This window comes from Sinohyriopsis cumingii, chromosome 17 (genome assembly GCF_028554795.1).
Source record: "Sinohyriopsis cumingii isolate HCF-2022 chromosome 17, ASM2855479v2, whole genome shotgun sequence".
Lineage (NCBI taxonomy): Eukaryota > Metazoa > Mollusca > Bivalvia > Unionida > Unionidae > Sinohyriopsis > Sinohyriopsis cumingii.
Window position 1 is genome coordinate 103,399,287 of NC_142977.1, and position 13,523 is coordinate 103,412,809.

Genomic DNA, 13,523 nt, shown 5'->3' on the forward strand with positions numbered 1-13,523 from the left:
CATGAATCCATATTTGAATCAGGTTGTCTGTCTTCGCATGTTCAATAAGATCTCATTTCTTTCCTAACAGATTAATACTGAAGAGGCTGGCTAATAATCAGCTTTACCCATGGGGCCTGCTTATCACAGTCATTGAGCTCCTAAAGAACCCATTCTTTGAGTATTGGAGTCGTGAATTTATCCAAGATTTTCCAGAGATAGAAAAGTGAGTGCATAACAATATATAGGTTTCATGAAGTCAGATTTTACTGTGTTTTTAGAATTCTAAGTAGTAAAATCCTACTTCAAAAAGGTGCTGCCGCTGTTCACAAGCTTCTCAAAAATATTATATATAGCGGCTAAACCGTTCTGATTCAAGGCAATATTATGTAATAACTTTTGTTCCTTGTACACACAGCTATATCTCTTTACCTATAATGTGTTGTTCCACTTCTTCATTTCTACCTATGCAGATTTGCATTATGGGTTCACCCACTGCAACTGTCAACACATCTCACTAGCTACTGTTACCCTGTTAATGTGAAACTTTGATTTTGTAACTCACCACTCTTCCCTTATTTGCCACTATTTAAACTGCATAAGTGATAGTCTCATATCAGTTCCAATCATTACAGATTACAGTTTATTCATACTAAATGAATTGACTGAAAGTTTTTTTTTAAAGATTACTGAAAATTGTGTTTTTTTGAAACACGACCATGTCAGGGGGTTTGGGAGTACAAAATCATATTTTTTGCAAAGCTTCCATTAATTAAAATCAGTTCTCAATTTCATGTAGGACAGTGGTAAGATTGCACTGTGTTATGGCATGTATGTCAACATCTTGAAAGTACATTTACTCATTTCATCAGAGCGATCAAAGTGTCCTCAGGCAAACTATTTTATTTTCAACAAGCCCGATAGGCACCTCACTTTGAATATAGGATGGGCACGAACTAAAATCAGAGGGGCTATCAGATTTTTTTTAGCACTGCTTCATAAAGTAACACAACAGTTACATGATACTCCATGAAGTAATCTTTGTCTGCACTACAGTTACATGATAAGCCATGCACTACAGTTGTATAGTAGTTCTTCAGTTCTGATTGCATTTCTGTTTACATCTGAAATACTCAGTACCTAGAAGACTTTTCGTTTCATTAGTGGCTACCTGAATTTTTCATTTGTTGTTACCTTGAAATGTTCATTGGTTGCTACCTTGAATCTGATTTTTGCGTTCCTTTTCTTGCTACATATTGACAAAAGTCTTGTAATGAATTTATGAATATATTAAGCTTCATTTGTCAAAAATCAGACCAAAGCCAGTGAATGAAAGTTGGGAGGATGTATACTTTAATCACCTCATCCATCAGGGGCCCTGGGCATAGGGCTATCAGATTTTTTAGCAGTGCTCCATGAAGTAATCTTTTCTACACAACAGTTAGATGATACTCCATAAAGTGATCTTTGTGTTACAGTTACATGATACTCCATAAAGTAATCTTTGTCTGCATTACAGTTACACGATACTCCATAAAGTAATCTTTGTCTGCATTCCAGTTACATGATACTCCATAAAGTAATCTTTATCTGCATTACAGTTACACGATACTCCATATAATCTTTGTCTGCATTACAGTTACATGATACTCCATAAAGTAATCTTTGTCTGCATTCCAGTTACATGATACTCCATAAAGTAATCTTTATCTGCATTACAGTTACATGATACTACATATAATCTTTGTCTGCATTACAGTTACATGATACTCCATAAAGTAATCTTTGTCTGCATTCCAGTTACATGATACTCCATAAAGTAATCTTTGTCTGCATTCCAGTTACATGATACTCCATAAAGTAATCTTTGTCTGCATTACAGTTACATGATACTCCATAAAGTATTCTTTGTCTGCATTACAGTTACATGAAGTGATATATGCAACTCCATAAAGTAATCTTCGTCTAAATTAGTTACATGATACTCCATAAAGTAAACTTTGTCTGCACTACAGTTACATGATAATCCATGATGTAATCTACCCTTCGGTTGCAGAAAGTTTAGTGGTGACTGAGGATATGATGAGTTGGCAATTAAGAAAACAAAGAAGTTTAGAAAAACTACAGATTGATTGTAGATTCTGACAGTTTCTTGTTGTACAGTAGAGCATGTCACAAAATTCTTATTACAAATCAGTTTTATCAAACAAGCTGTATACAGTTAGAATTGGCCTAACATTTTCAGAAGCCAATGCATTGGCAGTGGGAAATGGCAACCCATATTTTTTTGGGCTGGTTTACATTTGGCTTTGAAGTTGAATCATTTTTCATATGTACACACTAAGTATATGACATATAATGTTTGACATTTCCCACTTTTTGTTGCAGATTGTTCGAGTCTGTTGCCCAATTACATGATGCGCAAGAATCAAATCCTGCCATACATAAAATGACATCTGCACAGTCCACATCAAATCGTGAGAACTGCAAGAGCTAAATCCTACCAAACATGAACTAGAATCAACTGAGATGCATTGAGAGCTCAATCCTACCACACATGAACCAGAGTCAACTGAGATAGAAAGGAACTTGGCTAGACATTTTAGTGGCATTGTTTGAAGATAAATAGTATTAAAGATTGTACCAAGAAATAATTGTATGGACTTGAATATAAATCCAGAATTTATAAATGTAAACAAATATATATTTGTTAGGCATATATGTTGCAATAATTGGTTTAATGCTATATGTTTCTGAGGGGTAAAATTTTGTACTAAAATGCATGGATGGATATTTCAGTGTTCATACATGTAGTTATTTTATTTCCCAGGAAAAGATATCCTGTATTTTCTAAAAGTATTTTAGATATATTAAAGACATATTTTTAATGTTTTTCATTCAAGAATTGCAGCAGTGTGAAGGTAGATCTTAGTCAATATCCACCTTTGAAAATGTGTTGCATGCCGTTTTAGGTTAATTCTTGTAATGTTCATGAAATATCCATACATAATAGGTGTGCTATCTGATAAATCCAGAATTAAATCTAATATTTTTTACCTTTTGTCCTTCTTCCTACAGAGTATTTTATAATTTAATTTGGGATTATTTCATTAAGTATCTTTCCATATGTAATTCCAGGATCATATTTCTATGAGAGGATATATGTATTAAAGTCATGAAATCTTAGCATTCATTTGAACATGATAGTATGTTTTTCTTAACAGGGCCGCAAGTGTAATTTCATGTTTAAAAACCTATGAAATAAAAATTTGGGCACAAATCCTTTCATAGAGATTGAGAAATTGTGTGCTCAGAGACATAATCCTGTTTCTTGTCAGTGACATTTTTGTTTGGGAAAGCAATAGTCATTTCTCTTAGTGATTTCAATAGGCTACTGATTTTGAGCTAGGCAGTTAGGTGTCATCATGGTTGGTCCAAGACACCATCTGATTTTTAAATTTGTCGGACCCTGATCGGTATTGTTTTTCATTTTAAAAGTGCAACTCACTGCCTACAATATCTCATAATGCTGACATCATGGCTCATAAATACAACAGTTGTTTGTACTGTTTATATATACTTTAGATTTATGATATCAAAATATTTTTCATCGTGGTTTATTATGTTTTTCTTCTTTGCTGTCAGCTTGGTGGGAAAAAAGGCCTGAACTTAAAACTGAAAGTGCTCAAAAGCCACTGAATAACTTATTTGTTAACATTGTATTGTAATTTGTGTAAATAAGATTTTGTAGCAATTTGAATATATCAACTGCATTGCATTTGCATGTTTTATTGGTTAGAAATATTTTACTAGCAGATGTCAATGTTTCCATGATTTTGACAAATGTAAAACTTTGTATTACCTTACCTGAGCCTTTATGATGAGTACTGTTATGTAACTTGTTCCTAGAGACACTGTAGGGCAGATGCAGTTTGGCAAAATACATTAAAAATGTATTGTAAATACTGTGTCCCTTTTCTTAAAAAAATATTCAAATTTTAATATTAGACAAATAAGTTCAAATTGAGTGGAATCTTTGTGACAGCTACAATTCTCTCCCTTTTTGTAAAGATTATGTGTTTTGTGACATATCAGTACTTGTACTTGTCATCAGGGCCATAATTTTGTCCTTTGCAGTATCTACAATGATGAGATGAGATTGTAAATTTTATGTCATTTCTTGAAACAGTAACCCCTTTAGTGTAGACTTTGCTGCAAAGTGGAATGTTCCAGTATGATTAATAGTGATTACATTATTAAGGGAAAAACAAGCTTCTCTTCGTATTTCAAGTTTGATACTATTGCTTAGCAGAACCATTATGAATGCCTTTTAAAACCTATAATGAGAAGACACAAAACTAGAATTACAAGCAATATATCTTTCTTTTAATTATGTCATTTGTTATACCAGGAGTTCATTTATTATGATAAAAAGTGTTTTGAGGTACAAGGTTGAGAATTGCAAAAGGGATATGATAACATAATATTTTTGTTTTACAACAATTATGATGATGTACAACTGTTTGATGTGACATCCATTCTGGATGCTTTATCATGTTATCATGGTGCAAAATAAAGGTGGATTTGACATCCTATATGGATGCTTGATATATAACTGGTATCCACCATTTCTACATGTTTTGTAATAAAATGAGGTTACCGGTATCCATGTCTTTGTAGTTTATTTCAAGGTGACTCACACCTTTTATTTCTTTACAATGAAAGTTTTGCTCCTTCTGATAAATGGATGATGTAAGCTGAAACATTTGTAACAGAACATTGTATGACATGAATGGTGGTTTAGTTGTTCTGGATTGGTTGTACCAGTAATCTTTTATGAGAGTTCCTTATCTTTTCTTCCAAATTAATTTATCTGGTTTGGGTTTGCAGGTAATTTTGGGGTATAAATATTCCAAATCCTGGAAGTGGTATTTTGAGAAAATAAGTGCAACTCACATTGACAAATTATTTCTTGGATTTTATGAGGGACAAATGTAAAAAAATGTGACCCATGGATTATTAGAATTTTGACTGTTACTTTTAATATTACATACTTTTTTTTATCTTTATCTTTTATCTTGTATTGCATGATGGTTTCTTGGTATATCCCACTTTAAATATGTCACTGAACCCTGGTACACATTAGTCCATGCTCCATCCTCATTTTCCATTAATCTTTTAACCCTTCTTATCTGAATATACCGAGTGACTGAATAAATGTGTTGGATATTTAATCCTCCCTCTTTCTCTGGGACTACTAGTATATCAAGTTTATTTCTCTTATTTTTCACCCCACACAAACTAAAATAAGGTACGATTTAGTTATTCAGTTTTTGATGATGGATTTGGAAGTGCTGAAAAAAGATGTTTGAATATTGGCAGAGCAAGAGTTTTTACAATTACTTTACCTACTAATGAAAGATGTCTTGGACTCCAGCTTGCCAGAATTCATTTTGCCTTTTGTTAGTTTCTTCCTATAAATTAATTTCCACCATTTGTTGTAAGTCTAGAGAACAATTGATGCCAAGAAGTATAAAGTTGAAAGAAGACCAGTTTAGTTCCATATCAGAACATTTTTTCATTAGGACATTTCTTGTTTCCAATCCAATTAGCATTTGTATTGTTATGTTATATTTAAGTTCAGGTAATAGAAAAAAGTCTTGCGAGATATTTATAGTTGCCTTTAGAGAATGCTGTGATTCCTTGAAAAGAATGAAAGCATCGTCAACTTACTGACCTAATTTATACTCACTGACAAAAAAAAACAAGATGCCATACATCTTCATTTTGCATTAATTTTATAGCTTAAATTCTCAATACTGATAATAAATGAATCTGGCACAAGAGGATACCCTTGATAATATCATCTTTCAGGACTAAAAATAGATGACATATTTCCAACTTTTAGAGTTATTACAAGACAGTATAAACCACTTACACAACAGATTGTAAAACCTTTTCCACACCATAAGTCATTCTGCTTCCTATTTCATTTCTGCGCAATAGGTAGAGTTCTCCACCATTTTCTGATACTAAACTGGAGAGTATTTTAGATTTGGAGTGAGGAATTAATAGCCTATCAATTTCGGAATCAAAACGTTATGCATCAAGGTTTACTGTGGTTTCCACACAATTATATTGGTTCTGCTTCACAGACCTGGACCAAACTTTGTGGATGGCTTGCACTTGGGTTATGCATGTGTGTGATTGAGATTTTTAACATAGTTTTTATTAAAAAATCAGTCTTATCGCTAAGATGTCTACCACTGTGGCACTTTATAGTGATGTCTACCACTGTGGCATCATGCTGCAGACATGTAGCATAATGTCCCACCAGTCACATCCTGACACCAGGCCGACCAGTCCTAACACTAACTTCTTGATGCTGAGCGCCTAGCTGGGCAGCACTTAGTACCATGTTTTGTAAGACTTTGGTATGACTTGGTTGGGGTTTGAACCCTCGACCGACCACATTCGAGGCAGGCATTCTAGCCACTAAACCACCAGAGCAGTCTGCAGCTGGGTTAATGGAGAAGCAGATTGTTTTGGGGGTCAAAGGTCAATGTACTATAAAACAGGAAAAATGGCTCAGCACAATAGCATTTTTTCGAGTCCTGATTACAACTTTGTGAATAGCTTGCAGTTAGGTTTTAAAAAATTTGTTTTCTACACAATAACTTTATTTCTACACAAAATACCTAGATTCAACTTGCACTTGGAGAAAGGTACAAGCATGTTGATTTGGGGAGCAAAATTCAAGGTCATTGTGGCTGAAATAATGGTGTGTGCATAAGCTATGGATCTCAACTATATACATTCACCAGAAGTAGTAGCCTATCGATTTTGGAATTAAAATGTTATGAATCAAGGTTACTATGGTTTCCACACAATAATATTGGTTCTACATCACAGACTTTGACCAAATAATTGGTGGATGGCTTGCACTTGGATTCAGGAAGAAGATTCAAGAAGAAGTCTTGTTTTTCTGGTCAGGTCACAGTGACCATGAAAGAAGAAAATGATTGACCAATTCCATTATCCCTTAGAGCTCTCATGTCTTTTCAGTCTCATTGAGGTCAAACAAGGACAAAATACTGAATGACGAAACTTGTTGTCTGAGTAATTAGAGTTCATATTTTTTTATTACTAATTGTAGGAGGGAATAACCATATTGACCTTATTGACCGGGGACTAACACCAGGAAAAGAGATAGCATTAATATGAGGTAAGTATTTATGATTAAATTTAGTTCTACATTTTAGGGTCAAAAGTCAAGGTCACTGACTGAAAGCAAAGGTTTCTGTTCAATAATCTGTGTTGTCTTCAATCAACAGTTACATAATTTTACTGATCGTTTGTACTACAAATAATGAAGATGCCTAATTGATTTTATGAAGCTGAAAGGACAAAGCACCTTTCAGTGAAAGAAAAATGGTTTCCGTACAATAACCAGTTCTCAGCCATCTGCAGTGACCAATATTTGTGGATGGCTAGTACATGGGGTAAGGAAAAAACCTATCATTTGGGGGTCAACAAGTCAAAGGTCACTAGCTGAATGAAGAAAAATGGTTTCAACGCAATAACTTGAACTACCCCGTCATCTAACCTGATCAAGCTTTGTAGACAATTGGCATTTGAGGCATGAGAGAAGTTCATCAATATTGAGGTAAGAAGATCAAAGGTCAAGGTTGCTGCAAGAACAATATTATTTTTGTTCAGTGAGTAGTTTTCTATCACCTTTGGCTACCAAACTTTAAACATGGTTCGTACTCGAGCTGGGTTTTATGGAGTTGTGTACCCTGTTCAATTTCTAACTTTGCCTGTCATTTTCCACTTTAATACATTTTAAGGGCTTCATGCATTGACACATTGTTATATATAACATTTAAAATCAACATTTAGGTCCAGTTTGTGTTATAATGCTCATGCCATACTTTATGAAGTTATGTTCCTTATTTAACACATTAACCCCTGGAGCTTTTTGTCATTTTTGCCTAAAAATTGAGTAGGAAACACATTTTGAAAGCTATTTCTGAATAGACTCGAAAACACCAAATCCCCTGTCATCTTTCAATAACATACTGCCAAGTGGTGTTAGAAACATCAATTTTCTTTGGCTATTTGACTCGCGCATGAGCAGAAGGGTAAAAGTTTGCTTTTTTTTTTAAATTTAATTTTTTTGACATATTTTTTTGTGCTAAACGGAGCCATTATTTTTGTATGGAGACCACTCTTTATTCCAAATGCCCATCTTATCCTGCTTTTTGCAAAGGCTCATCTGTCTGTTTGCAGTTCATACCAGTTTGCCTTAGATCTGAGACCAAAAAGTCTAAAATCCGGACACAAAATCAGATTCCGACCACGGGCAAATTTTGGGTAAAACAAAGTCGGGTCCCAAAAATGAGCTTTTTCTATCTGTATTTTGTAGTGCAACTAGATATTCCAGATTATTTGGTATCATTGTAGAGCTACATCTGTCTACCTTTCTATAATACCACCCACTTTAGTGTATAATGCGTGACCATGACGCTACAGAGCTCAGCAGTAGGCTACTACCTCCTGCCCTGTAAAGTCATCGCTAGGGTTAATGTGTTAAGTACTTTTCATGGCTTATGATCTCATTTTTCAGTTGAAGATTTCATTAAATTGTTTTGTTTTTGTTTTGCTAATAGCAATTATGACTTTGCCTTATAGGATTTGACCTTTGATCCAGAGGAAAACAAAATGTGAGCAGCTGCACATCACATGGTATGGAGCCTGACATCAAACTTGGTCATGTACACCTGCCAGGAACTTATGTACACCACAACCTCAAAAATGCATTAGTGACAACACTCAAGGTGAGTCAGTCTAGAAAGTCATTTTTTTTAGGTTGAACAATATTTTGACTATATGTGAGAATATATATCTATATATTTATAGACAAGTTAAAGTCAGTGTTTAAGGTTTTGTGTTTTGCTTTAGGTAACTCGCGCTCTTGATTATAGTGTGGTCTATGTTTTTGGACCCCAATGTGCTCAAGTTATCAAGGGAGAGGTGTAATTATAGACAACAGGTTAAAGTCTGTGTTTAAGGTTTTGTGTATTGCTTTAGGAAGGCTTTATGCATCAAAATACTGGAAGAAGTAGGGTACATTGGCCTACTATTTGCGAACATGTGACATTTCTATGTTTTTCAGTTCTGCCTCTGTTAGAGAGACATGACATACAGTTGAATTCTTATACTGATTCTTTTTAGCGCTGCTGGTTATAGACCAGAAGAACTTACATGATGCTTTGTCATCCATGGTCCTTCTATCCATTAGTACCAGTTTTGTTATTGCTGTTCATCTTATAGTATATGGAGAATTGCAATGAAACTTTACATACACATTCAAATCAAGGTCTAGTTGGTCCTAAATCAAAATGGTGCTGCACAGGCTTATAATATGGCCATTATTTCCACCACAGCACCACACAATGGAAAGGTCAGTATTGAGAAACAAATGTAGACAACATATAGTACACCAGTACACTTCTCATGATACCTAGGTGTTTCTAAATTAAAATGGTTCCAGTCATACACTCAAAATGGCTGCCACTGCATCTGTTCTGAAAATCTTCTTGTCTCTGTTGGCTCTGAATGGATGATCATTATGATATTGCATTTTCACAAAGACTTCTAATGATGTCTGCTTGGGCCTGCATGAAAATAGTTTCAATTTGACAGCCATTATGTCCACCATAACAGTTGATTTAAAATCTTTTTATTGCTGAAGAATATCAGAGATTTTTTCAACACTTCATTTAAAAAGAAGAATAGATTTTATTATTATTTCCTGGAATTTTTTTTCATTCTGTAGAGCATCAGTCTCTTCATGGGACTCTTGTTATATTTTATGAGAAAAGTTTGAAGTTTAAGTTGGCATTCAAGGCTTTATTTATTGGCTGTAGGAATAAGTTCTACATTTAAATTTCACTGCTGTTTTGCTAAATAATTTTATGAGTCCACCTTAAAGTGTGTGTGTGTGTGTTGAAATTTTAGTGCAGCTTAAATAAATTTTCAATCATATCACTACCATGTCCTCTATGTCCTCAGTGTGACCGTTTATAATGAGTCTAGCACTGGGGCATCATGCCACAGACATGCAGCATGATGTCCCACCAAGTCACATTGTCATGACATCAGGCTGACCAGTCCTAACACTAACTGCTTAATGCTGATTGCCAAGTGAGGCAGCTACAAGTACCATTTTTGTATGTCTTTGGTATGACTCTGCTGGGGATTTGAACCCATGACCTACTGCCCCACCTTACGGTAATAAGGAGTGAAATGATGCATAGTGATGTACTGATAATTTTTCTATATTGATACACATATCAATAATAATAATAATTACCTTTTTTTTAAAGAGGATAACACAATTAGCTAAGAACTAATTGACCTTGAGTCCCTCATACAAAGGAATTTATTTTAGCTGCTTCTCTGAAGCCACTGGATATATTGGGTTTGGAAGAAGGAAATAAAGTGGGCATTTCTAATCTCAATTGGAATACTATTCCAGAGCAGAGTTAAAGAGTATTGGAAACTTTTTTATAATAACTCCTTATTTGGTTTGGGAATTTTTATACTGCTGGTAGACATGGATTGCAGGTGGGGAGTATTACCAGGTAGCTTATACTGGAATAGTGATTGTAAATATTCAGGAGCACTATTATGGGATATCCTGTTACATTAATTTGGCTTTTCTCAAACAGATTCGGTCTTTAATATGTAATATTTTTAACTTACCAGCTAAATTTTCCTTGCTTTCTTTCTGGATTGATATTAGCCCTAATGTTCTTTTTTTGAAGATTTGACAGCTTTCCTATGTTTTTATCATTTGAATTACCCCATACTGTATTACAGTATGTAAGACATAGTTTATCACTATCAAAATTTGTTCTTTTTTGCCCTGTTGAGATAAGTAATACTTTAGTTTTAACAGTATTTACCATGATGCCATTGCATATACACCAGTTTTCCAGTTTGTTTAGGGCAGTCTGTAAAGAAATGTTGAGTTCATGCTTTGTATTTTGGATGTCTGACAATGTTGTGCCATCTGCATAGAGATCTGTAGGTGATATTGAGTCTCTTAGTACAAGTGGTAGGTCATTAATAAATAAAATGAATAGTAATGGACCTAGAATTGAGCCTTGTGGTACTCCATATCTAATTGTTCCAGGTTCAGACAGAACATTATTTATGTAAACATGTTGTGTTCTCTCACTTAATTAAGAAGTAAACCATCTAATTGTTCTTACATAACACTGGTAGATTTTCACTTTCTTCAAAAGGATTTCATGAAATTTACAAAATTAATATGGATCCTATTATTCTACCAAGTGCTTGAAGCCATTTTTCAGTTAGGGAGTTGATCAAGGCAGTCTCACAGGAATGTTTCTGTCTAAAGCCTGATTGATTAGGGTGTAACAGCAAGTGTTTGGTTAAATATGACATGAATGAGTCATGGACATGTTTTTCAATCAATTTTGACAAGTTTGGTAGTATTGAGATTGGTCGGTAGTTATCAGTATCATCCTTAGAACCAGATTTGTGAATAGGAGTTACTTTTGCAGTTTTCCATATTTTGGGGACAGATGAGTCTGCAATACTTAAATTGATTATTAATGTTATGCTGTCTGCAATAGCAGAGGCAGAAGGTTTAATGGGGGTTGGGGTTGTGGGGTTTAATGCCATATTTCAGCACACGATAGGCTGTGCATGGCTGCAAGTATTAATGGTGGAGGAAGAACCCGGGAAAACCTTGGGAAGAACCACCGACCCATGAGAAGCTACTGGCAAGCTTTCTCACATAACCACGTTAGCCGAATCCTAGACTTGAACCCACGCAGACAGAGGTGAGATGGCAGTGATCCATAACGGAGAGTGCTTTAGACCACTCGGCCACTCAGGGCCCCGAAGGTTTAATGAGTTGTGCACCAATCTGATCAAGTCCTGTAGCTTTCTTGGTATCAAGTTCACTGAGACATTTTTTAACAAAGTTTTTTGATACTGGTGGAATAGAGAAACATACCTTCTTTGAAATGTTGCTGCTGCAGAAATGTTTCAGTTCATTAAAGTTGTTTTCTATCACTGGTTCTTTTACCTTTGTGGCAGTGTTGGTGAAAAAATCATTGAAAACATTTGCAATGTCAGTGTCATCAGTGACTATGTTGTCATTTACCAGAAATGAGTGAATTTTATTTGTTTGATCTTTGTGTGTTCCTTCAGTGAGTTCATTGAAGACTTTCCAAATGGAGTTTGTGTTGCTCTTTTTGTTTTCAAGCATTAAAGATTGATAATAAGTAGTTTTTAGCTTTTTTAATCATACTTGTTATTTTATTTCTCCATACTTTATATTGTGCATGGTTTCCCATAGCCTTGAATTGGTCTCGTGTTTTCATAGTATCTAGGATTTCAGTAGTAAGCCAATTAAGTTGAATTTCAGTCTTTACTCAATGTACATTTAGTGGTGCATGCTTAGAGACTACATCCATGAATAAGTCAGTCCACACCCTCAGAGCTTCATCTATGTTATCCAAATTTTGGATTATATTCCATGGAACTTTATATAGGTCATTGAGAAATTGTTCTTCATTAAAATTTTTGAACAATCTGTAAGTGATTGTTTTATGTGTATTTTTCTTATTTTTCTTGCATTTAACCTTTCTTGTCAAAAAAGTAGGATAGTGGTTACTATAATGACCAACATTTGGTACATTAACACAAGCCACATTGTCTGGTAGGTTGGCATAAATGTGATCAATAAGAGTGCTTGATTTTTCTGTTACCCTTGTAGGCTAGTCATTTACCAGCTGGTCTAGGCCTAATGATTCAATAAATTCCATCCAGTTGTTCCTTATCTGAGTATTGAGAAGGTCCTTATTTATATCTCGGAGTATATGTTTCTTTCTCCTGTGTTCAAACATTTTCCATTTGTTTCAAAAAATTATGATTCCAAATTGCTTTGGAGGAAGGTGGCCTATAAATGAAACCAACTAGGAATGATTTTGCATTATTTTGATAAATTTCCACCCAGATACTCTCAGTTTCATGAGTCAAGTCGCCTTTCTGCATTTACATCTTCCCTAATGTGTACAACAAGACTCCCTTCCATGTCTCTCTGACCCTACGTAATGGTTTATTGTAGCCTAATGACAGTGAAACAAATCATCATTGTGGTTAGCATTTAATTTGATTTCAGTTAGTCCTAAAACATGTTTATTATTTTCCTTGGAAGACAACATTAACTTAATCTGGTCTATTTTTCCACTATACCTTGTACATTTAAGTGACCTATGTTAAAACCTTTTGTATTTAGTTTCATATCAATTATATGTATGTCATCATGCAATGGGGTACTCACTGAGATCGTCTCCATACTAATTTTATCATTCTTACATCCTATTTCTATATTTAAATGTTCATATATTCATATATATTAGCATCTTCAAAGTCACTTACAAACCCTGAAAATCCATTAACTTTTTCATCTAGAATAGTGTCCATTGAATAGTTAGAGT

The 13,523-nt window shown here is 34.4% G+C and overlaps 1 protein-coding gene across 2 annotated transcripts in view; it reads left to right on the forward strand.

The window, feature by feature from the left end:
- Positions 1–4,644, forward strand: part of LOC149779586 (CCR4-NOT transcription complex subunit 1-like) — a 28,114-nt gene extending 23,470 nt beyond the window's left edge. For both annotated transcript variants that reach the window (XM_089940342.1, XM_089940341.1), the window contains 2 exons: positions 71–205; positions 2,368–4,644. In XM_089940342.1, coding sequence (XP_089796468.1) covers positions 71–205; positions 2,368–2,476 — 244 coding nt within the window. In that variant the 3' untranslated portion in view covers positions 2,477–4,644. The remainder of the gene's footprint in view (positions 1–70; positions 206–2,367) is intronic.
- Positions 4,645–13,523: the final 8,879 nt, after the last annotated feature.